The sequence below is a fragment of the Homarus americanus genome, unplaced genomic scaffold, assembly GCF_018991925.1.
Source record: "Homarus americanus isolate GMGI-L3 unplaced genomic scaffold, GMGI_Hamer_2.0 scaffold11062, whole genome shotgun sequence".
In the NCBI taxonomy this organism is placed as follows: Eukaryota; Metazoa; Arthropoda; class Malacostraca; order Decapoda; family Nephropidae; genus Homarus; species Homarus americanus.
Window position 1 is genome coordinate 141,929 of NW_024731951.1, and position 26,610 is coordinate 168,538.

General features: G+C 42.8%; 2 protein-coding genes across 2 annotated transcripts in view; one reads left to right on the top strand and one right to left on the bottom strand.

Annotated features, from left to right (window-relative positions):
• Window positions 1–2,163: 2,163 nt before the first annotated feature.
• On the bottom strand, window positions 2,164–2,616 carry LOC121868089 (uncharacterized histidine-rich protein DDB_G0274557-like). Its single transcript, XM_042368359.1, has one exon. The coding sequence runs from the start codon at window positions 2,614–2,616 to the stop codon at window positions 2,164–2,166; it is 453 nt and encodes a 150-aa protein (XP_042224293.1).
• A 3,543-nt stretch (window positions 2,617–6,159) lies between these two features.
• LOC121868091 overlaps window positions 6,160–26,610 on the top strand; it is a 47,589-nt gene continuing 27,138 nt past the window's right edge. Inside the window, exon 1 of the mRNA XM_042368362.1 lies at window positions 6,160–6,808. Within this exon, the coding sequence (XP_042224296.1) occupies window positions 6,795–6,808 (14 nt within the window). The 5' untranslated portion in view covers window positions 6,160–6,794. The remainder of the gene's footprint in view (window positions 6,809–26,610) is intronic.

Consider the following 26,610-nt stretch of genomic DNA (forward strand, 5'->3'; position numbering starts at 1 on the left):
CACGATCTTTCACAGAAGGAAATCCCACCCTCAGACCTGGATCCCCTGTACCTTGGTAATACAGTCCTCAAGCGCGAACAAAATACTAAATTCCTTGGAATTGTTGTTGATGAGAAACTTAACTGGAAAAACCACATACAAGCCATTCACAGTAAAGTCAATAAACAGTGCGGTATCACACTCGACAGTCACTCACTCTCACAGCAATGAAAGAAATCTATCATGATCTTGTTTACCAACACCTGATACACTGTCACACACCATTGGGGGCCTCTGGCTCTTCAAAAACACAATCCCTAGTTACTGCACAAAAGAGAGTTGTACGGGCAATGACCTACACCGTGCCCTCTTTGTTTACAAATCTATCAATCACTTGCTTAACAATAATTATTTCCAGTTCCAGAATAATCAGAGATACAACTTAGGCACCCAGAGCTACTAAGACCACCCCCTATGCGTTCCTCTCAGTCCCAGACCTCCATAAAATATCACGGTGTGAAGGTGTGGAACAACTTACCCCCACACATCCAAGCAAAGACTACGCTCCCTTCCTTTAAATCATCTCTTAAAAAATATCTATTGTCTAAGTATTAATATATCTTGTAATACCTACTATATTTACAGTACCTGCTTTTACTGTACCATCAAAACCGTTTTATCGGAAATTATCATGTAGGTAGATAAGAAATTACCATTGCAATAAACATATTTGCCAACTAGACATAATCCTGACCGTTCTGTCCTCTTGTTCAACTTTAATACTGTACAGCCCAGGTTGTACTGCTCCCCCATTATACTTATGTTTTTCAATTCTACTGTAATTTATGTATATACTTTTAATAAAAATAAATAAAAATAAATAAATAATAAACAAAATACTGAAGTGATAACCGTGGTAACATTATAACATGTTCTTATTACCACCATGCTATTGTACTATTCTAGATGTTACTAAATGTTACATAATACTTCCTTGAGATAAATGTATAGTATATATCAGGTGCCTAAAAGAGAGCTCAGGTTCTCAACTGGCTCAGCCATGTTAATATTGTTATTATTATCCACTCTGTATCTGTGGTTTTTTTCTCTAAATAATCTGCTTCAATTCAATTCTTAAGTTACGACACAAAGATAAAATTTCAAAACATTCTTACGGTAAATTTCACTCTTAGCGGATTTACTTAAGTTACGACACAAAAAATGGATTCTTAGAGATTCTCATGTCAAATTTTATTATCATAGCCGATTCATTTTGAAGTTGCGACACAAAAATGGATTCACAAATATTCGTAAGTTAAATTTCACTCTTAACGGATTTTTTTTAAGTTACGACACACAAAAATATTCTTAGAGATTCTTAAATTAAATTTCACTCTTAACTGGAAAATATAAGACTGTATCTAACTGGCTCACTTAAGTTACAACACAGTCTAAACCCTTAACTAAACAATCTAACTGGACCAATTAACCCACACAGGGTGATTTATTCTCAGAGGTTCTTACGTTAAAAATGGTAAAAGACTAAATCGAAAAAAAATAAACACCGGATGAATGAAGTAAAATTGACTGAGGTTCAGAATTAGTCGGTTAGGTTAGGTTAGGATTAGGTTAGGTTAGGTTAGGTTAGGTTAGGTTAGGTTAGGTTAGGATTCATTAATCAGTGTCGTGTGTGGGACTTTCTGGACGACGAATATATGACTATGCATTATTTTTAACGTGTAATATATTTAAGGTGTAAGGGGGGATGGGGAGAGGGAGGGGGTAGGAGGAGAAGGAAGAGAAATAAAAAGGAGGAAGAAGAAAAATAAGGAAGAGGAAAAAGAGGAGGAGTAGGAGAAGATGAAGGAGGAGGAGGAGGAGATGAAGGAGGAGGAGATGAAGGAGGAGGAGGAGAAAATGACTGAAAAAAAAATAACAAGGGCAAAACAAAAACGAAAAGAAGAAGTAAAAGGAAGAAGAAAATAAAAGAAGCAAAATGAAAAGATGAAGAAAGGAGAAGAAAGAAGGAAGACCCCGAAAACTACAAACAGAGTAATTAACATATCACAACACTAGAGCCCTCCACATAACCAGCAGAAGACCCAACACCCTACGACCATGTTCTACTGCACACACACACACACACACACACCTCGCTGAGTACTCCGTCGGTGTTAATATTTCTCAGGTGATACGGATGATTAACTGGTCAAGGAGGACGCTGTCAGTTTCAAGTAATAGCGCTACAACGCCTGCCAAGATCCGCTCGTGATACTCCCAAGAACCAGGAAAGTCAGAGTGTGGGTCTGGCGTGGGCTGTGGGTCTGGCGTGGGCTGTGGATCTGGTGTGGGCTGTGGGTCTGGCGTGGGCTGTGGGTCTGGCGTGGGCTGTGGGTCTGGCCCTGGGCTGTGGGTCTGGCGTGGGCTGTGGGTCTGGTGTGGGCTGTGGGTGTGCCCCTGGGCTGTGGGTCTGGCGTGGGCTGTGTGGGTCTGGTGTGTGCTGTGGGTGTGGCCCTGGGCTGTGGGGTCCTGGTGTGGGCTGTGGGTCTGGTGTGGGCTGTGGGTCTGGTGTGGGCTGTGGGTGTGGCGTGGGCTGTGGGTCTGGCGTGGGTTGTGGGCACCAGAACTGAACAGCATAGTCGAGGTGCGTCCTGACTAGCGCAAGATATAATTGCAATGTGACCTCCACACTCTTATTACTGGGGTGGAACAGGACATCGAGGACACCCTGTATAAGACATGTGGTGGAACAGGACATTGTGGACACCCTGCATAAGACATGTGGTGGAACAGGACATCGTGGACACCCTGTATAAGACATGGGGTGGAACAGGACATCGAGGACACCCTGTATAAGACATGGGGTGGAACAGGACATCGGGACACCCTGTATAAGACATGTGGTGGACAGGACATCGAGACACCTGTATAAGACATGTGGAACAGGACATCGAGACACCCTGTATAAGACATGGGGTGGAACAGGACATCGAGGACACCCTGTATAAGACATGGGGTGGAACAGGACATCGAGGACACCCTGTATAAGACATGTGGTGGGACAGGACATCGAGGACACCCTGTATAAGACATGGGGTGGAACAGGACATCGAGGACACCCTGTATAAGACATGGGGTGGAACAGGACATCGAGGACACCCTGTATAAGACATGGGGTGGAACAGGACATTGTGGACACCCTGTATAAGACATGTGGTGGAACAGGACATTGGGGACACCTTGTATATTGAAAAACCTGTCCATACCCACTGACGGTTCAAGCTGTTTTAAACAGTGACATTTCTTCAGGTATATTTAAGAGCACCTGAGACATACCAATCAAAACCCGGCCTGTTACCTGCGTGGTTACATCGGCTAAGAAGTCTTAAATCGGTTGTGAGGTCAATAACGAGAAGACTAATATGGGTTCTTGGGTATGGAATGTCAGGATCAATTCTAAAAAATACAAGAAAATATTTCAAACAAATGCAAATATTAGTCAACGATTTACTTCACTCAGCCAGTATTAAGAAATTCTGAACAACAAATTAGATTATTCCTGTATTCCTGTCGTCATATTTCATCAAACTCGCTGGACCTCAAACGTTTATTTTCCTTTACTTTTCACTCATAAAAAATTAAAAAATAAACTTGATCACAAAGACAAGTTATATTAAATTTCTGACAAATCATTGACCGCCAGACCTTGACCACTGCTGCCGTGGGTATCTCCTTACCAGCGCCCGGAGGTCAGAGAATGCATCTGGCTAATGGTAGAGTATCGGTGTAATTTCGACTCACTTTAGGCCAGCATTTTTAGTTTAAACAACCCATTAGAACCGGGGCCCATTAGATTTGTGGTCCATTAGTATCAATACCCATTAGAACTAGGGGCCCATTAGTATCGGGGTCCATTAGAATTGGGACCCATTAGAACTGGGACCCATTAGTACCAGGATCCATTAGAACTGGGATTCATTAGAACTGGTGCCCATTAATACTCGTGCCCTTTAGTACCGGGGTCCATTACAACTAGAACTCACTAGTACCAGGGCCCATTATATCTCTAACCCACTAGAACGTAGACCTATTACCACCAGGGCCAATCAGAACCATTACCACCAGGGCCAATCAGAACCTATTGCCACCAGGGCCAATCAGAACCATTACCACCAGGGCGTACTAACACTTTGACCTATGACCACAATGAACCTATTTACGATGAAACCCACCTGGCCCACCCATACCTTACCGTGTACCCCAAAAGGCGTTCCCCCTACTCAGGAATTATGGGTTCTTTAATCTTGATCTAAATGAACCATCAAACACCTTACCGACTCCCCCGAAACCAGACTCGGGTTCGGCTGACTCGGGTTCGGGAAAAAATCAATTAAAAAAACAATTCGTAGATTCTGTCATGTAAAGTTTAATTTTCCACCTAAATGAAGATAATATGAACGCATCTAAAAACTGAACTCCCTTGAACATAAGATATATACTGTACACACTTGGCGTTCAATATGGCCTCAGAGTTATAGAGTGACTCGAGTGTAAGTGTATGGTGGTATGCCCTATATTGAAAACAAACTTGAACGTTAAGATCTGTCAAGAATTCGGATTTTGGGGACGTCCTTTATGATCAAGGTGGACAGGTAGACGGGAAGAGAGGTGTACAGGTTGAAAGGTTGGACAGGTGAGAGCTGACTGTCAACCGTTTTAAGATAAGGTGTGAAAATTGGCCTTCCCAAGACTGTTTTAAGACTTTTTACGTCTTTTAAGACTTAAAAAAAATCCAAGACTTTTACAAATTTTCTAAGACTTTTCAAGATTTTCCAAGTATTCAAAAAAAAAATCCAAGACACTGAAAGATTGTCATGTAAAAAAATCAATCTCACAATATTTTGCTCTATGTGTGTGTGTGTGTGTGTGTGTGTGTGTGTGTGTGTGTGTCGTAACGTGAGACAAAACGGACACACGAACAAACTAACAACACAGACAGACAGAGAAAGTGGACGATCACAATAGACCTTCACATCTTTAACTTAACAAATATTTAAGAACAAAGGTTCACATCTCAGAAGCACTGACCACAACACAAGCAACGAAGATACTATCACTTATCAACAATTTACATTAAATATGTTTCTTGACACGAGATGATATGGAATTTATGTTAATTTAAAGTGAATAAGCACGCGAGGCTGGCAAAGAATGTGTGTGTGTGTGTGTGAAATTTCAGGTTCTCAGTTCAAATAGGACCGTTTACACTTCAACAAATCGTAATTCTAGTTAAACTCGTTCAGAAAATCCTACTGTAATTTACCATTATTGTTCCTTAAAGGTAAAAATGTACATAACCGGTCATATTATCATATTTTGGTCATTTGGTTACACAAAAAAAACAGTAGAGTTAAATTATGATTGAATATGTACACTTTATTATTTTTCGTTCACGATTATAAATCATTTTAATTTCCTCATCCCAGAAGCTTAATTAATATTCCTTTTGAATTTTGTTCCTCAGGAGAAATATTAACAAATACTTAATAAATCAAACAGCAAAGCGAATACGAAATTACAATATATATAAATAAAAAAATATAGAATTTCTCGCTAATTGTACTTCAAATACATCATGTTTACACAACTAGACTACTGATAAGATACGACTCAAGAGGAAAATCAAGCGGACTTTGATAATGACGAACGCAACTTATGGGTGAAAATTGGACAGCGAAGATCCGTGTGAATAATTGTTAGTGACCTCCCTAATTCCCGGTCACGTGGGAACTCAGGACGTGCCCTCCTGAGGTCACAGAGGTTGGGACCCGACTGCACAACTTGGAATGGGGAGAATTGGGTCCTAAGCGGGGTAGAGTGACGTCGCGCGTCTTTCCGTCCCCTGATTGGTTGATTAGGACAACTGCCAGATGTCGTCAACTAGCGTCGATATTTCACACGATTCTACTCTTTCTTTAATTTCTAATATAATTTTCGTTCTCTGTGGTTAATTTCGAGCTTAAGATGGATGAAATAATGGGGAAATCCTAACGAAATTGTGGAAATATGAGTGAAAATTGTGTAGATGCCCATGGTTGGGGGGGCGGCAGCACTACCCAGGGAGCCTCGCTAGTATCGCGCGGGAGACAGCAGCAACCCAGCCGTATTTCCTCAGATAAACTCAAAGTGAAGAGACGTGTGTGGACTGTCCAAAGTGCTCGACACCCGCCAGTGGATACCCACAGGAATAACTACCGTGTGTACCCGGCTAAAATAATCCCCGAAAATTAATAACACAATCTCGCCAGCTGCAGAAGAGTTTGTTTTAACACCTGTTAACGTGTTAATGAGTGGTGCTACCTGAGAATTTTAACCGATTGAGTCTTAGGAAACCTAGTAATGCCTATCACCCTACCTCACACAACAGTAATAACACGAGAAAAACAAAGAATGTGTGAAAGCTAGTAATATGCTATTAAACATCAATTAAAACAGTAAAATAAAAGAAAAAAAAAAGAAAAAAAAGGGGGTTTTGTTTTTGTGAAAATTAAATTCAAAATCAGGAGATCAGATGCGAGGTCTCCAAGTGGTGGTCAACTCGGGGCTTCGTGGCGCCGCGATTGAGCGCCTCTAAAACCAGACGACGTGGAAAGAATGAAGTTACTGGAAGTGCCAAGCGATTCTTGCTTTAGTGCACTCCGGCTAAGTGTTGGTGGTCAAGTGCCCTTCAGAACAGCGAGTGTCTATCTTGGTTCATCGCGTGTGTCAGGGAGAAAGACACACTTGCGAACTAAATGTGGGAGCCCGTGAGTTAAATGATCTTTATTAGGTAAGTCAAAAACACAAGCATGTAATTTTTTTTTGGGGGGTGGGGGTGTTGTGAAGCCAAGATAGTGTGATTTTCTTTACTATCTTTTAAGTCTTGCTGCCTTATGTACACTATACCACTAGATCCCCCTCACTGAGTTCCTGGCTCTGATTTCCACCTTATTTCATAGTCGTATCTCTGATGTCGCCGTAATTTTTAGTTGATTTATCTGATTTCCCTCCCATTTAAATTCCTGCGTTAAGATACGCTGAAAGAACGGCGGTGTGTAGTGTCTATCGTGAGAGACTGGTTAAGTAAACCAGTGAAGTGGTTGTATTTAAAGCCAGTCAGGTGATTGCGGTTTGGTTTAAGCCAGTCCGATGGTTCTGGTTTAAGGCAGCCAGGTGCTTGTAGTTAAACCCAGCCATATGGTTGTGGCTTATGCCAGTCAGATGGTTGACTTAAACCAGCTAGTCATCCGCGGCGCAGGAAAGGCATGTCAGTCATGTTATAAGCCAGCCAGATGGTGGTGGTGTACGTCAATCAGTTAAGTCATGTCTTAAGCTGGCCAGGTGGTGATGGCCGGGAAGGACCACTCACAAGACAGCGGCTTACCTAGCTACTGTGTGTGTGTGTGTCGGGCCAGGCTGACGCGAGACATATTGACACACTTCTTGCTTCCCTTTTCCTGGGTTAAATATATAATCAAGAAAATTCATCTCCCAAAACAAGACGATTGGAAGCTTCAAAAGAGTCAGGTGTTAAGCAGCCGCCATAACTCTGAAGCTTTCACTGACTCGGGAACGCTAACACTTACTCGAGACCCGTGGAGTAAAGTTGTTTGCACTCATATGTTATGTCTGCAACCCTCCTCCTCCGCCTCGTCATTAAAAATCTGCGAGCTTTATAACACGGTGTTTGATAGAGTCGGACGCTGTGAACATAACTTAGTGTGTAAGTCGCCTTGGAACAGAGCGGAGTGATGGTTGGCATTGTTGTGAAGGTTGGCCGGCTGTCTGTACGGGGATTGGGTGAAGGTTATAGCCGTGTGTTTGCTTCTGCCTGTAGAGGATAAAGTGGATGAAAAGTCCTTGGTATTCCCGCGTTAATGAGAATGTTAAATAAATTTCACACAAACATTTATTTACGTGGTGGAACATCATAAGGGTGAGAGTTGAACCCTGAGGCACTCCAGCATGTAACGGGGATGTAGGCAGATAAATTTCATGGGATCGTTTATGTAAGATGTGAAAACTTGACCTCAATACGACTGGGGTTATAGAGCTTTGATGTTCCCTAACCTTTGTGAGATTAAATAAACTTAGCATTTAGTAAACTCTGAAGGATCAAGGTAAGTGATTATAGTATACAGCAACAGTAAGAATATAAACGAACACGAGTAACATTGTACAACACATGAGAAATTAGTTACGGTAAATCTGAATGAAGTTAATTACACTACAGTATTTAAGCGCTAAGAATACAATGGGAGCCCTGTTGCCTCCCTGAGAAAGAAGAAAAATCATATACAACCAAGTTTACTTAGTGCTCAGAATACAGTAAGGTTAAGAACATACCCTTGGGGAACTCCTAACCTCAATGGGCTTGTAGTTAAGACACACTTCAAGTTGGTGAAATGTGTGGGCCAGCCATGGGTCATCAGGGGAGGGGAGAGCTGCCGTGTGAGTTAACTTATCCACCCCAGGTGTTGGCGCGACGGAGATAGAATCGAAACTTGTTTCAGAGTCTCGTGTGGGGAATCAATTAAACGTCTGTCTTTTATTTTGTTTTTTTACCGCAGCGGCAGACGTCGACTAACTAATGAATTACTTTATCCCACCTCAACCCCTTACCCCTCTCTGCCGAACCTCACCTCAACCCCTTACCCCTCTCTGCCGAACCTCACCTCAACCCCTTACCCCTCTCTGCCGAACCTCACCTCAACCCCTTACCCCTCTCTGCCGAACCTCACCTCCACCCCCTCTCTTTCTCTCTCCACCCTTCCCCACCTCGTGATAGAGATTAATTATCTTCTACATCAACCGTTGATAGATGATGCTATCGGCAGGCTGGTCAGAGAGAGAGAGAAAGAGAGAGAGGAGGGGGAGGGAGAGAGGGAGAGAGAGGAGAGGGAGGGAGGGAGGGAGAGAGAGGGGGGAAGGGGAGAGGAGAGGAGAGGAGAGGGAGGGAGGGAGAGAGAGAGGGAAGTATATCGCCACTATGTCTATTACAGTATATATCCCACACTCTGCGGTAATTTATCGTAACAGCTGAACGGAAGCATAAAGTATGGCTGTTTCCCTTGACCCGAGCCACGAATTATTCTCTACGATAATTGGTGACACAAGGAATGTTTTTGAGAGAGGGTAAAGGAGGGGCAGATGCAGGCCGGATCCTTGGCCAGGTCGTCCTCCTGACAGACTCGTGGTGGCCGTCACTGACACCACCACTACAGTACCATCCACCACCTATCCCCCCTCCTCCTCGTCCTCCACCACTGTCGGTTTAGTAATCAAAAGGTGGATCACTCGTCTGTAATAATACTATCAATTCAATTTACACCATTAGTGATACACTGTGCATTTTACAGCACCAACCAGACGTTGTACAGCTTGCAAGGCACTGTACAGTTTACAGCAGTAATCAGACGCTGTACGGTTTTGTAACAGCATCAGCCAGAGGCTGTTCAACTTGTCAGCAGCACTAACCAGACGATGAAGTCCGAACCAGCTACTCAACCAGACAGTCGACCTTCACAACGTACTCTCGCCCTGCTGATGTGGCTGACTCGCTCTCTTGACACAGCAGGAGGGAGAAAGCAGGCAGAGAAGCACGGGGTGTTTCTAAAGCGGTTCTGCTAGTGGGTGATGGAGGCGGGAAGCAGTGAGACGACCAGCTGCGTTTAAGACTTAAGGCCACACTTGGAGGACACAAAGTTGACAAAACGTCGATATGAGATAAACCACTCGAGGGTAACAAATGTCTCAGGTTTAGAGTGGCACTTGAGATCGTGCTTGAGGGTGAGGTTAAGAGTGGCACTTGAGAACGTGCTTGAGGGTGAGGTTAAGAGTGGCACTTGAGATCGTGTTTGAGGGTGAGGTTAAGAGTGGCACTTGAGAACGTGCTTGAGGGTGAGGTTAAGAGTGGCACTTCAGAACGTGTTTGAGGGTGAGGTTAAGAGTGGCACTTGAGAACGTGCTTGAGGGTGAGGTTAAGAGTGGCACGAGAACGTGTTTGAGGGTGAGATTAAGAGTGGCACGAGAACGTGCTTGAGGGTGAGGTTAAGAGTGGCACTTGAGAACGTGTTTGAGGTGAGGTTAAGAGTGGCACTGAGAACGTGCTTGAGGGTGAGGTTAAGAGTGGCACTTGAGAACGTGTTTGAGGGTGAGGTTAAGAGTGGCACTTGAGAACGTGTTTGAGGGTGAGGTTAAGAGTGGCACTTGAGAACGTGCTTGAGGGTGAGGTTACGAGTGTGGGTTAGTCATGGCTAAATATGGACGTACCATAACTATACGCCCGCCACCCATGTCTAAAACACGTACCATAACTAACGCCCGCCACCCATGTAAAACACGTACCATAACTATACGCCGCCACCCATGTCTAAAACACGTACCATAACTATACGCCCGCCACCCATGTCTAAACACGTACCATTACTATACGCCCGGCACCCATGTCTAAAACACGTACCATTACTATACGCCTGGCACCCATGTCTAAAACACGCACCATTACCATACGCCCTGCACCCATGTCTAAAACACGTACCATAACTATACGCCCGCCACCCATGTCTAAAACATTACCATAACTATACGCCTGGCACCCATGTCTAAAACACGTACCATAACTATACGCCGCCACCCATGTCTAAAACACGTACCATTACTATACGCCTGGCACCCATGTCTAAAACACGCACCATTACCATACGCCCTGCACCCATGTCTAAAACACGTACCATAACTATACGCCCGCCACCCATGTCTAAAACACGTACCATAACTAAGCCCGCCACCCATGTCTAAAACACGTACCTTAACTATACGCCGCCACCATGTCTAAAACACGTACCATAACTATACGCCCGCCACCCATGTCTAAAACACGTACCATAACTAACGCCACCACCGTTCAAAACACGTACCATAACTATACGCCCGCCACCCATGTCTAAAACACGTACCATAACTATACGCCCGCCACCCATGTCTAAAACACGTACCATAACTATACGCCCGCCACCCATGTCTAAAACACGTACCATAACTATACGCCTGCCACCCATGTCTAAAACACGTACCATAACTATACGCCTGCCACCCATGTCTAAAACACGTACCATAACTATACATGCCCGCCACCCACCCATGTCTAAAAACACGTACCATAACTATACGCCCGCCACCCATGTCTAAAACACGTACCATTACTATACGCCCGCCACCCATGTCTAAAACACGTACCATAACTATACGCCTGCCACCCATGTCTAAAACACGTACGATAACTATACGCCCGCCACCCATGTCTAAAACACGTACCATAACTATACGCCCGCCACCCATGTCTAAAACACGTACCATAACTATACGGCCGGCACCCATGTCTAAAACACGTACGATAACTATACGCCTGCCACCCATGTCTAAAACACGTACCATAACTATACGGCCGGCACTTAATGCGTAGTCATAAGAGTTACCTGAAAACAAACTTATCTCTTGATAGTTACGTGGATGGTGATAACCTAGTCAGCCAAGACACATTCAGTCAGTCAGTCAGTCAGTCCTCCAGTTAACCAGCAAGCCAACCAATCAGTCCCCGGCCTCACAATTACCAGACCCGTGTGGTTCTACACTGCTAAAAGATACACAGTGTTACCAGACCCGCGTGGCTGTACACTCTTTCATGGTATACAGGTACAATTTTATTTAAACCCCTTCAATTTTTCACTGTTACCAGATCTACAGTGTTACTTGACCCACTAATATTCACATTGTTACCAGATCTACACTATACAACTAAGATCCTTTAAACTGTTACCAAAATATACAGTTACTTGACCCATTAGGTTTTACACTATCGCCAGACGAGTTACACTGTTACCAAATGAGGCGTAGCACTTAAAATGTTACTAGCTGTATAGGCTATTTATCAGTTCAACACGATTACCATACCATGTATTAAACTGTACATTATTGATATTATTATTATTATTACCGTTATTATTATTATTATTATTATTATTATTATTATTATTATTATAGTGTGAACAGAATCTTGGAAACACGTCCCTGTGCAGTGTATCCAGAGAGTGTTATGTTGTTTATCACAGTCTTTCTCTCCGGGTTATACTGTATATTATATTTTATCTCCGGATTATGAAGACCTTATCTCCGGGTCACAGTTCATCGTAACTATATCCCCAGGCAGTCTATCTCTAGGTTACTTAATAGAGCCACGTCGCCTATTTCCGGGTTGAATAGACGTGCCTCGCTGTTTATATCCGAGTTGAATAGACGTGTAGTACTACCTATGTACTACCTATGACAATCTCTCGAGCAGGTGAATTGAATGATGTCACAAAAAAAAAACATTTGTATTTAATAGTTAAGAAAATATGATTGATAAAGAGCCTTAGAAGACTCGGCTGCAGACTTAACAATAGACGCGAGAGCTTAATCAATATGTAGTTTATTTTACATATAGACTCTACCTAAACGTCTACCACTATCTGAGAATAAAATTACCGATGGGGAGAAATATACACTGAGACTCGACCCGTATTCGGACCTATTGTGTGTGAGAGAGAGAGAGAGAGAGAGAGAGAGAGAGAGAGAGAAGGATTAAGGTTGAAGGAAGGGGAGAGGGAAGGACGCTGGAGGGAGAGAGGGGGGAAAGGGAGAGAGGGGGAATGAAGGGAGAGGGAGGGGCAAGTGAGAGCCATAGATCAGTTTATAACTTTGACTTATCTAATCATATCACAACCTTATCTATCTTGTTTTTCTGTTATTAGCCGCTGTGTCCAGTACAAGCACAAGGTGGATTGGTGGTGGAACACGAGGTGGATTGATGGTGGAACACGAGGTGGATTGATGGTGGAACACGAAGTGGATTGATGGTGGAACACGAGGAGGATTGGTGGTGGGGAAGAAGGTGGTTGATGGTGGAACACGAGGTGGATTGACGAAACAAGAGTGTTGGATTGATGGATGGTTGATGATGCACAAGGCGGATGGATGAATAGAAGGATTGATGGATGGTTGATGATGTACAAGGCGGATGGATGAATAGAAGGATTGATGGATAACATGACTGTGGATGGATTAATGGTAAACCACAAGGTGAATAGATGGAGTGGTAGCGTTTGCTTGAATTAGATTGAATGATGTTGACTTGATAGAATGTGGTTGACGTCTGATTGAGATTGATTCATTGTGTTTCACTTTTATCTCGCTGGTGTATTGTTGAGGGCAATTGATGGGTTGATGGGGTCTAGAGAGAGAGAGAGAGAGAGAGAGAGAGAGAGAGAGATACACAAGTACAACATCCTCATAACACAATGACTGACAGAAAACATAAAAAAACAACAATTATGTCACCCTCTTCCTTTTAAATATTTCAAATAGTTTTCCTTTATATCATTCTGTCGTATCATTCACAGGACTATAAAAATACTTAAAAGACCTTCATTTTATAAAATCATCTCCACAATACGTAAATAGTATATGTATCTATAACCCCTCCCCCCCCCCTCACACACACACACACACACACTCTTCATCTGTCCTTGACGCAACTCTCGACAGTGACCAAACAGTTATGACACTTTGGGATGAAAACTCAGCTACTTCCCAAGCGGTAAAGAACAGACGAAACAAGTCGAGGCAATAGCAGTAAGAGTGTGTGTGAGTGAGTGTGTGTGAGTGTGTGAGTGAGTGAATTACACAACACTCCCAGCAGCCACAGCCATGACTTGTACTCACACTCACTCACACTACGAGCGACGCCTTGGTGGAAAAACACAACACAAACGTGAAAGTCCTTGTTGTTAAGATAACGAAGGTAACGCAAGTGACGATAAGAAGCAGGGAGCCTTGTGATAATGTACTGAAGACAGCCAAGTAACAAGGAGCAGCAGGGAACCCTATGACAATGTAGTGAAGACAGTGAAGCAACACAAGGATGAAGAGGAACATTGTAACAACGTAAGGAAGACAATGTGTGTTCTCCAACCTCTCTTGTGGGGCGATGTTTGAGCACTGCACAATAGCACGGCGCATACCAAGAGACGCCTCGCTATGACGTACCAAACAAGAGGTTCCGTGCACCTTAGGGGGGGGGGGGCACGGACGTTAGGGGAAGAGGCACGGACCGTAAGGGGAGTTAACGATCTTAGGGGGAGGAAGAGGGTAAGGTGAGGTAATAAATGTTGTATTCTTAATATTCTTGAAACAATCTAAAAAAAAATACGATTGTATGAAAAAAGATAACACTGTGCATACCTTTAGTTCGTTCACATAACAGGAAGACGCACTATATAATAACGTAACGAAATTCTGTGTTTTGAGTTCTCGTCTCAGGGCCAAACAGAAGCTGATGTAAACAATGGAATCGGCCACAAGCAAAATGACTTCGTAATTCTGTATATAATTACTTCTAAAATATATAATCTTTACTAATAACAAAACGAATTGACACTGTAATTACTAAAAATAAAATGTTTATCAATAACAAAATACAAGAATAACATAACAGACCACTGTATTCTTGAGGCATTGTTGTATCATAGTGTTATGTGGATTACAAAACACCCGCTGTAAACACCAAACCGAATCCATTACAGTATGACGCCTTGTAATGATAAAAGAAATGCACTGTAATCTCGAGCCTGTATTTTGTGATAGTGTTTTAAGGATTACAGAATCAACGTTCACATACCAGGAGTTTAATATGACCTGGAAATAATGTTAACAAAATGCAGTTGTCATCTCAAGCCTGTGACTGAAATTACAATTAAACACTGTATTCCCAAGACTGTATTTTACGATATTATTTAAGAATTACAGAACAGCCGCTTATACACCAGAAAAACTCAATAACAACAACAAAATACATGGATTCTCTATTTACGTAGAAACACACTGTACTAAATAAAAAAACAACAGGGATTTAATAATTATAATACAAAATAAAATATAAATTACAAAAATTAATCAACTTTTCATTAAAAAAAAAATACAAACTACATTAAAATATAAATTACAAAAATTAATCAACTTCTCATTACAAAAAAAAAAAATACAAACTACATTAAAATATAAATTACAAAAATTAATCAACTTCTCATTACAAAAAAAAAATACAAACTACATTAAAAAAAGTGCCTGTACGTAAGACCATAACAAAACGGAAAGACCTTGTCATTCCATTAAGCACAAAAAAAAAAAATAGATTGTTTTCAAGAGTCTTATTTTACGGCAGTGTTTAAGATCCACAAAACAAAAGCCCATGCAAACAAGAGACTTAACCTAATAACAACAGACCTCGGGTGGGGGTGGGGGGTGGGGTGGGGGGGAATTTGTAATAACAGCAACAAGAACACTGTCGTCTCCTGGTTGGATTTTGTACAGACGGTCAGGCGGACAATGACGGCCGGCGCCAAAAAGCAAACTCAACAACCCGATCGTCTCAAAGAGTGCAAAATGAACTCTGTCAACAAGGTAGTGGTGGGGGGGGTGGGCGTGGGGTGGGGGGGTGGGCGTGGGGTGGGGGTGGGCGTGGGGTGGTGGTGGTGGTGAGAGGGGGGGGGTTACTCAGTCCGTTAGGGGTTGAGGAGGGGGTGAGGAGGGAGAGAGAAGAGACGGGGAAAGGAGGGGAGGATGAGGGAGAGAAAGGAAAGGTAAGGTTTTAGGATGGATGGAGTGGGAGAGACAGAAGGAGAATATATGGGGGCGAGGAAACAGAATAGGATAGATAACGGAGAGAGAGAGAGAGAGAGAGAGAGAGAGAGAGAGAGAGAGAGAGATTCCCACTTCTCATATCAGTAGGACTTCACACATGTCACACACCTTTGGCAACTCATTACAACGTTATGAACAGGTTAATTCATCTTCAGGTGAAATAAACTGGACTGTGATTCTTCAGGTGATCCAAACTAACACACTCCCGTAAATTAATAAAAAACAAATCAATATATGAGAAAATATATACACTTGAATCCTATCTCTTGGAGTTCAGGAATGCATCTGACCACAATATACAGGATCGGGTTTCAAAATACAGCATCAGGTTACAGAAAAAAAAAGGTCATCCATGTTTCAGGCGTTTCGGTTTCTGTCCCTGCCAAGAGGTAATTGTCAGAAAGGTGTGAAATTACTCCTTAAACAGACCACAGGTATAAGGCAGGAGACGAGAACACGTGTGTGTGTACGTGCGTGCGTTTGGTGTGTGTGTGTGCGTGCGTTTGGTGTGTGTGTGTGTGTGTGTGTGTGTGCGTGCGTGCGTGCGTTTGGTGTTTGGTGTGTGTGTGTGTGACGTCGAGAGACTGACTCATCCATCAATACCCTTATCTCCACTTGGCACTTAGACCAATAAGTGAACCAAGTCCATTAATTATCAATCATCTCATTTAATAACAACCACTTAACCACACCTTCATCCATCACTCTCACCTGACTACAATAACAAAGAAAATTATCACATTATTAGTATACGAATAAATGTTCTCTAGGCGTACGAGTTCTTCTCTATTTTCCCCCCGAAGGAGAAACATCACTTGTTCATCTTCTTCAGGATGACCCCGAGGGGATAGGAGAGGCGGGGGAGGAGAGGGTGTGGAGGTGGGAGGGAGGAAGACAGAATGGGGTGACAGGTGTGGAGGGGAAGAAGAGGGAAGAAGGAAATAGATTAACAATGTGTGTGAGCGCGCGCGTGCAAAATGTTTGGAGAGAGAGAGAGAGAAAGAGAGAGGGGAGTCACTAATAACTCATAAATAAATGAATTTAATTTTGACCTTTCACCAGACCCTGAGCCTTCCCTAGGAACAGAGTGGGAGAGTTAACACCCGTGGAGGCATTATTTGTTGTGGAGGGAGGGAGGGATAGGTTGTACAGGAAGGGCTATGGTATGGAAGGAAGGATAGAGGATATATTTTGGAGGGAATGAAGGAAAAACAAGTAGCTCTATTGAATTTCCTTAATTTTTGTTATGAGGGAGAGAGAGGCAGAGGCAACATACCTCCCTTTTCCTATTAAGCTCACACCACACACCTGTAAGATAGCCTCATAGGAGCTACCATGGATCTCTGTGAACATCTAGACAAGAGACTCCCAGCCAGCACCTCTAGAGCTAGGACAACAAGAGTAAATTAGGTAGGCGAGTGATACAGTGTCCTGGCAACTCGAGTCATAAGTGTCCCATTACCGCTTGGCTCTGTTTAGCTTCACTCACGTGCCAGACAGCCGGAACTTGTGAGTCCTGAATAAATAGTATTTTTTAACATACTTCTGCATTTTCTCTGCAAACATTGGGGCAACAGAAACTCAAAGGCATAGGCGAGGTCATGTTGCATTCCTCAACTCTTGTCATTCTCTCGTTGCAAGTTTCTATTTGCAACATCTGTGCAACATAGAACCGCAATTCACAATTTACAATTCAACTTCTGATGATGATATGACAACAGCTATTATGTTTATAGCAACATTTGTTTTTGCAACATCGGCATATTGCGCACCTTCAGAATCTCCCATTATTGACGTCTCTTGTTTGACTCGCTTTTCCTTGGCGGTAGACTAAATGACACGGACTCTTTGTTGTGTTATCTGATACTGTTTTCATTAAGGAACATGTAAACAGAATCTATTGTTTGGCTGACGCAAAAAAATAAGACAAAGAACATGATAAAATATAATGTCGGGAGATGTCTGGATGTAAGTCTAGTTAGCTGCAGATAAACTGGTTACAGCACACTGTGACTAGCTGGTTGAGTTCAAGGTTTGTTATGACGGGATACGACGTTCGAGTTGAGGATTACAGACCTTATTGAGACTTAATGTGTAGTAATAATGTGGGTGCAAAGAATTGATACCAGAATGTGCTGGGGGGTGGAGGGAGTGTGGGGGAAGGTGGTGGTGTGGGAGGAGTGTGGGGAAGGTGTTGGTGTGGAGGGAGTTTGGGGAAGAGGTTTGGGTTGAAGAACAGTACCTGGGTTGGGGATAGGAAAGGAATAGGGGAGTGGGGGGGGGAGAGAAAGCGGTGGGAGGGTGACGAAAGGTATAGCTAATGAAGGGGCAAATAGGAAGGGGAATATAGGGGTGAGGGTGAAAAAGGAGGGAGAGGAGGAGGTGGGAGGAAGTAGAGGTGATGAAGAGCAAAGGGTTGGACCTCTCTCTGGGGGTCAACGAGAGGGAGAGATTGAAGGAAGGGAAGGTCGTGGAAGAGGAGGAAGTAGTGTGGTGACGGTAAGGAGGGAGAAGGAAAGAAAGGTATAGGTCCAAGGACTCCAGATGTGGTGACGTGACCCCACCCACCCACCCAGCCACCCAGCCACCCACCCAGACACGCAGTAAGCTTATAATGCACTAGTGACAGCTTAAAGTGATGATGGTCAGATTAAGAGATAGGGATAATATTGGTGGGATTTTTTCCTCGTGTTATCATCAGCTTTGTTTTGTTTGTCGCTGTGACGTTATGGCACACACTTCCTCCTTCACCTCCTTCCCCCAGCACACTAAACCTACTCTCTCTCTCTCTCTCTCACCTGACCACCTCCTCCCCTTCCTTCCTCTAGCACCTCTCTCTCTCACCTGACCACCTCCTCCCCTTCCTTCCTACAGCACCTCTCTCTCACCTGTGACCCTCTCCTTCCTTCCTCAAGCACCTCTCTCTCTCACCTGACCACCTCCTCCCCTTCCTTCCTCTAGCACCTCTCTCTCTCACCTGACCACCTCCTCCCCTTCCTTCCTACAGCACCACGAACACTTAGCATGTAAACTTTGTGATAAACCATTAAAGCATACAATTGAACACTATATTATTGAATGTGACACTGTCAAAGACCTCAGGCCACCTGGCTTATTGTATCATGAACTTTGTAGTTATTACAATGAATCAGGGGTGCTTGGGGACATTCTTGCTATCCCAAATTTGCCAATCCACACCGATTAGTCCTCAAATAGAATATGACTTTTAATGTATTCGTATATGAACCACTGTCCTGCGTGGCAATGAACAGTGACATCACCCACATGAATCTGACCTATATATACTGTTAATGAATATGATGTATTTCTTTGTGTATGAACCTCTGTCCTGCGTGGCAGTGAACAGTGAGCCCACCCTGACTGAAATACTCAGAATAGACAAACTGTACTCTTAGCTTTGCCAATAAATTTGTTGACCTTAAATAACCAACCTTCTTCTCTCGCTTACTCTTTCTCCTCTTTCTTTTCTGTGTTCTTTCTACTTTCTCCTTTATTGGTGTTTCTTCTTTCTCTCTTTACTCCAGCCATCCATCTGTTTTATTGTTTTCTTTCTCCCTCCTCCTAATTATCACTTTCACTTCCTCCTCATTAGTTCTCAACCCTCCTCCGCCCCCCTCACTTCCTCCGCCATCAACTCTACTCTGTACTACCACCACCACTACCACCATCATCACCACTACCACCATCATCACCACTACCACCATCACTACTACAAATATTACCACTACTGCCACCACTATTACCACATCGGTTAACATCAAAGCTCGTCAAAGAATGGGATCGTCAGTGGTAGTTGAGGCGTTAACGACCAAGGACCTGGAAACAGTGTCAATGACCTGAGTTTGATGGCCGCTTTGACACCTGTGACGAGAAGAGGATGGAAGAAATAGTGATGGTGGTGATGATGATGATAGTGGTGGTGATAATGAAGAAGGTGATGATGATGATGATGATAGTGGTGGTGATAATGAAGATGATGATGATGATAGTGGTGGTGATGAAAATGATGATGATGATGATGATGATAGTGGCGGTGGTGATAATGATGATGATAGTGGTGGTGAATGATGATGATAGTGGTGGTGATGATGATGATAGTGGTGGTGATATTGATGATGATGATGATAGTGGTGGTGATAATGATGATGATAGTGGTGGTGGTGATGATGATGGTGGTGGTGATAATGAAGAAGATGATGATGATAGTGGTGGTGATAATGAAGAAGAAGAAGATGATGATGATAGTGGTGGTGATGAAGATGATGATGATAGTGGTGGTGGTGATGATGATGATGATGATGACAGTGGTGGTGATAATGAAGAAGAAGATGATGATGATGATGATGATGGTGGTGGTGATGAAGATGATAGTGGTGATGAAAGTAGTGGTGATGATGATGATAGTGGTGGTGATGAAGATGATGATGGTGATGAAAGTAGTGGTGATGATGATGATAGTGGTGGAGATAATAAAGAAGATGATGATAGTGGTGGCGATAATGAAGAAGATGATGATAATGATGATAGTGGTGGTGATGAAGATGATGATGATGATGACCAACACCACCCAGCTGTGACACCACCCAGCTGTGACACTACCAAGCTGTGACACCACCTAGCTGTGACACCACCTAGCTGTAACACCACCCAGCTGTGACACCACCCAGCTGTGACACCACCTAGCTGTGACACCACCCAGCTGTGACACCACCCAGCTGTGACACCACCTAGCTGTGACACCACCCAGCTGTGACACCACCTAGCTGTGACACCACCTAGACAATGTACGACAAAAAGGTTTTTCAAGGGGGTTTCGTCAACTCATCCACCCAGGGAGTTGTTTGAGGGAGTCATTAGATCACCCTGACACAATTTTCTAGACCACTTCCTGTCTCTTGACATTCTTTATCACCCTTCCAAAGAACCACCCTAGGAAGAGGACACAAAAGCCACCCTCGGGAACTCACTGTCAGCCATCTCAACTGTCGAGTCCACATCACAGAACCTGAGACCTTCGATGACCACTGGGTAAAGTTACACACACACACACACACACACACACACACACACACACACACAGTACAACATCATGATACAGTAACCGGATATGACAAACCGCCATTATAAAAGGGTATCAACCTCTAATTTGGTCTTGAGATATTGTGTATACGAGAGAGTCCACTTTGGATATAATGAACCTCTGGGAGTATAATTGGAACAACTGATACACCTGGCTGCACTACATATTGCTTAGGTGGAGTCTCATTCCCTCTCTCTATATCCATTTCGTGAAAATATATACCACCCCTGTGATATATCTACCCTCTCGTGAAATTTACACCTCAATGTAGTTAAAGCAAATCATTAAGAGACATAACAAGTGACAAAACCCAACGTATTGCCCTACCGGTGGTATCATAGTCTTATATTCCCTCTGAACTCTTTGGTAAACCAGTTATTGTCTGATCCTGTTCTCTGTTTTTTGTTTCGATTCACAATTATATTTCTCGCTAACTTTTTATTTATTTAATTTTTTGAAGGGAGGGGGGGGGAGACCGATTGAACAAGTGTTATGAACTTTCGACATTGTGTTGTGAACTATCGACGCTGTGTTGTGAACCTTCTCGACACTGTGTTGTAAACCTTCTCGACACTGTGTTGTGAACCTTGTCAACACTGTGTTGTGAACCTTCTCGACACTGTGTTGTGAACCTTGTCGACACTGTGTTGTGAACCTTCTCGACACTGTGTTGTGAACCTTGTCGACACTGTGTTGTGAACCTTGTCGACACTGTGTTGTGAACCTTCTCGACACTGTGTTGTGAACCTTCTCGACACTGTGTTGTGAACCTTGTCGACACTGTGTTGTGAACCTTCTCGACACTGTGTTGTGAACCTTGTCGACACTGTGTTGTGAACCTTGTCGACACTGTGTTGTGAACCTTGTCGACACTGTGTTGTGAACCTTCTCGACACTGTGTTGTGAACCTTGTCGACACTGTGTTGTGAACCTTCTCGACACACAGATACTTACTACCAAACACACAACCATCTATTACCAAATCAGATTCTGAACCTGAATCCTAACCAGAATCCACATCCGGATCCGAATTTGAGTACGAATCTGAAGGTCACTAAAGTTATGCTGAGAGATAAAGTAAGGCTGAGAGAGAGGGGCTTGGCTGAGAGAAGGGCTTGGCTGAGAGAAGGCAACAGTAGGATGTAATTACCAACAGCTGTCTCCTGCCACCACAGTTAAGAGACCCCCCCCCCCACACACCCAACCTCATTACTCCGGCGACCAAGCTAAGTCCCTAATTAGTTCGGTCAAGTCCAGGTGAGCCAGGTGATACAAAGAAGAAGAAGAAGAGGGAAGGAAACAATAAAAGAAAGACAAAAAGACACAAGTGGAATGGTTACGAAAACCTCATGAGAAAATGCTCAAGAAAATGAGAGAGAGAGAGAGAGAGAGAGAGATAAATTATATATATGGGTTAATTACATATGAATTATACACTGATTCATCCCCTGTAACTTTCCACTGTCTATGAGTGTCAGTTGTTGTTCACGTGATTGGTAGCCTCTCTTAGGGCCCACCCAGAAACTGATTGGGTCAGCATGATAGCCGGCGCCCAGGAGGTCAGTCCCACTCAAAGTCTCACATCGAAAGGACGTGATTAAACGGTCTATTTACATAGCAGCCGTCCTTTCTCTTCACACTCATAAATAGTGGAAGTTACGGTTGACATACACTCGGGAATTGTACAAACAACAGTTCCTCATTAAAGAGAGAAACAGACAATTGGGTTTCGTTACTAAATCCCAATATAATAAATATAATTAGTCCCATATACATTACGACTAGTTCAGAGAGAGAGAGAGAGAGAGTGAGTCAAGTTCTTCCCATGGTACACTTCCTGTGCACTTCTTCCCAAAAGGATATCAGCAGAGGAACCCAGACAACCACCTTAGGTACCCCCGTCGTGTCTCAGACCAGCGGCGCTAATGGTGATGGGGCGTCGCGTTCTTTCCCTGGAGGTGGTTCTCTAAGGCGTACATGTCGAGTCGTTCACCAAGGTAACTGACTAGGTGTGGTGTGAAGAGGGTCAAGTTGACGAAAGATCGACACCTTTGGAGGGTATTCGACACCTTTGGAGGCTTGACACACTGGTCGGGTCAATACACAAGGCGACTTAGACACACTTGGGTGGTCTTGAGATTTTTGGAGGCTCCATATACATTTGGAGATTTGATATCTTTGAAAACCTTAATACCTATGGAGCTACGATGCAAAATTGACTCTCGACACCTTTGGAGGCTCAGCACAGAATATTGAGCCTCACGACACCCCATGAGTTAAAGATTCAGAAAAAAAATAACCAAATGAGTAAAAGTTTAGGGATTTTTTTTTTTAATTTCTTTCCGCATTTATAAATATTTGAGGAACAGGTAGGCCTACATTATCTTGGGGGAAAAGTCTACCAATAGCTTAATATTTCCCTTAGGAGATAAAAACACAGTCATGACTCAAAAATTCCCGAGAACTCAAGAATGTAGAATATCAGTTTTTCATTTTTTTTTCTTTTTTTTTCCTTCTCTTTTTTTCTCTCTCTCTAAGGATTAAGACAACAGCTCATAACGTTCTCAAGAGTCTGTGAACAAGGGGTGAAAAAATAAACCATGTGAAACTAGTCCCTATAACTTCACTCGGTAAGATTTAAAGTCCCCTCATAAAATAAGTCGATTCTTACCAAAAAAGCTAAAGAAAAGAAGACCTTATAACCCCAATATATATGACCCAAAGTCTAAATAAGTATATGGTTTCTTACCAAAAACAAAGGCATAGAAAATGAGACCTTACGACCTTAAGACATACGCGCCAAATTGCCATAACTAAGACGTAGGTTCAGCTTCGTTGGACATGGGTCGGGCACGGTGGTATTGGGTGAATCTAGTTTAGGACCCCCTGACCGCGTGTCCACTCGCAGGTAAACTCTGGGTAATTTCATCGTCACCGCGGACAATACAGGTGAGAGACGCTGCCTGAACCTACCTGGCGATGTCTGGGTTCATTATACCAAGACGGAATAAGAAATAACTAAATTCTATTGTATATAAAAGTAAAAATGACGATAATAACGAAGATAATACTAATACGTCAATAATAACAATAATAATAATTCTCAATGATCTTAAAATAATAGGTCAGTAAGAAGGTACTATTTATAGGAAGCATCAACTTTCAGGTCATGTAAAAAGTAGTTTGAGACGGCCTAAACGCATGTCGGGAAGGCGGTGAGGTAAGCGAGTACAGGAGAGAGAGAGAGAGAAAGACGCTTAATTTCCCCCAGCACACACAACTTGGGCACTCATCTTTGCAGGCCTATCGTCAGTTTGCTTTTATTTTCTGATATTTTTTCTCCCTCAAAGATCTTACTTGGCTAATTTTTATTCTCACCTCAACTTCCCACTCTCAACACACACTTACCACCCAAGCCATCCTACCTAAACGCACACTCAGAATACCTGTAATCAACCTCTCTAATTACTTTTGTTAATCCTCAAAAAAATATGATACAAGGTTCTCAAATAAAGTAAAGAGCTTATACAGCAACACCTGGCAACACCTGGGATGTATGAAGACAAGTGGTGTTGAGCTGTGTGTTTTAATGACTAATTCAGACGAGAGAGAGAGAGTTATAATGTACAGTAAATTTTTTGATGCGTATACGAGTGTATCTCTCTCTCTCTCTCTCTCTCTCTCTCTTGCTCTTTCGGTGGAAGAAGGTGCTGCCCACTGGTCATGGCAGGTCTGTTGTGGGTAACCTCAGCCCACCAGACACGACTCCTCTGCGTTACGAGACACTAGGTCGAGTCTTGGACGTGATTTATAACTTGTTCCACTCAACCTGCTGCAGGTAATGACGGCTAATGAGTTATCTCGGGGGTACCTCAGGGGAACGTCTTGGGTGCACTCTTGTTTTTCCTCTATAGTAACTTCCAAAATTTCAATAGTCAATGATGGATTAGTCCCAGGTAACTTCACATGATTACATATCCTATATCCTGTTATGTTAGATTAGATTAAGGTGAGCATTAGGTTGGTTAATCGAAAAGTGTAACAAGCTGGAGGAGTTAGTCTTTAGGTGACTTAAATCAAACACTCAAACGTGTATTCCAGTGAGGTGTGGGTTTTATCTTGTAACTCAGAGATGTTTAAATTACCCGAGGTGAGTTCTCCAGTTGCTTGTATCCTTCAATCATTAGATCATATTCACACTGCCGGCAACCTGACCCGTGACCCCGACAAGAGGTTATCATCACGGTCTTGTTGAGGAATGAAACTGAATCTTAATACAACTTACTCAGTGGTTTAGTTAAACACGTATATCTGATCCTCCATCACTTGCACTTGAGTTTAATAAAGTCTCCCACATTTGGTCATATTCTCGTAAAATACCTGACGTTGCTTTCCATAATAAGAAAACATTTGAATATCGGATATTTTCCTCATTTCTATATAAAAAAAATCAATCTAGATATTGTTCGTCTTGGCCAAATTATTATCTCATAAGGGAAAATGTTTTGACTGCGTATTGTTGTTATGTCTGGTTCTTGAAAAACATTCTCTTTGTCTTAGGTTTTTCCACCAGCAGACACACGAAACACTAGGCTGGTGCTGAGGCTGAAGCTTAACAATATTAAATACTACTATTACTACTACTACTACTACTACTACTAATAATAATAATAATAATAACTAAGGACAGATCGATTCCTGAACACGAGAGGACACACCAGGTCGAGGCGGTATAATATGACGTTCAGAAAACTTATACAGGTTAGATTAGTCAAGACAACAGCGCCATTTAACCACATTCATTATTATAGTCTTGTATCTATATCTCCATCACGCCAACAGTGTAACGAGATCCCTGATGTGTGACTAAGAGAGAGAGAGAGAGAGTCAGGTGGGGGCTATAGGGTAGGTTAGGTTAGGTTAGGTTAGGTTAGGTTAGGTTAGGAAGGGTTGAGTTAGGTTAGGAAGGATTAGGTAAGGGGGTCGATTCGATTAGGCTATAATCACGTTGCATTAGCTTACGTTTGATTATATTATGGGAAGATTAACTTTAGGAAGGATGTTAGGTTATACAGTATATATTTTGTTAAGATAAATAATATTTATGAAATCAAAGTTAGGTTAAATTAGATACCAGAGCCTAAGTTAATAGTGACGACAACAAGAGTGACAGCAAAACATCATTCTTCACTCGACCAGCTCATAACACCAGCCGACGCTATCAACAAGTCCAACAGGTAGAGGCGAACACAATGAGAATATAGGCCAACGCTGTAAACCGGTCAGCCAACCACAGCCACTAGCATATATCACATCAAGACGTAAGGAGTGGAGTATTCACCTGACAAGACAGAAACAGACACACAGACACACGATCCCACATAATAAAAACATCGCCTCCTTCAGAATACACGTCGGAAGCGGTCGTAAATTATGGCGCAGGCAGACCCACCACATTCCTGTCTGTGACTGTGGACTGTGTGTGTCAATTGTAAACTGACAGGTTCTCACGGCACACACACAGAGAGAGAGACAGAGAGAGAGAGAGAGAGAGAGAGAGAGATAGAGAAAAAAAATAATAAGAAAATACCAATGCATAAAAGCCAACTTCTATTCATCCTAATGGCCTCAAATGATTAGAACACGATATCAGATGTACGTAATTGCCCAAGTACGCTAACAAAAAATTCAACCGTAAAATTGATTAGTAGAGAAATTATTTTGTGAAGTTGGGTTGATATCAATGTGTGAGG

Excerpts from the sequence above, each read along its gene's own strand:
- LOC121868089 (XM_042368359.1), bottom strand. The coding sequence starts at position 2,616 with ATGCTGTTCAGTTCTGGTGCCCACAACCCACGCCAGACCCACAGCCCA.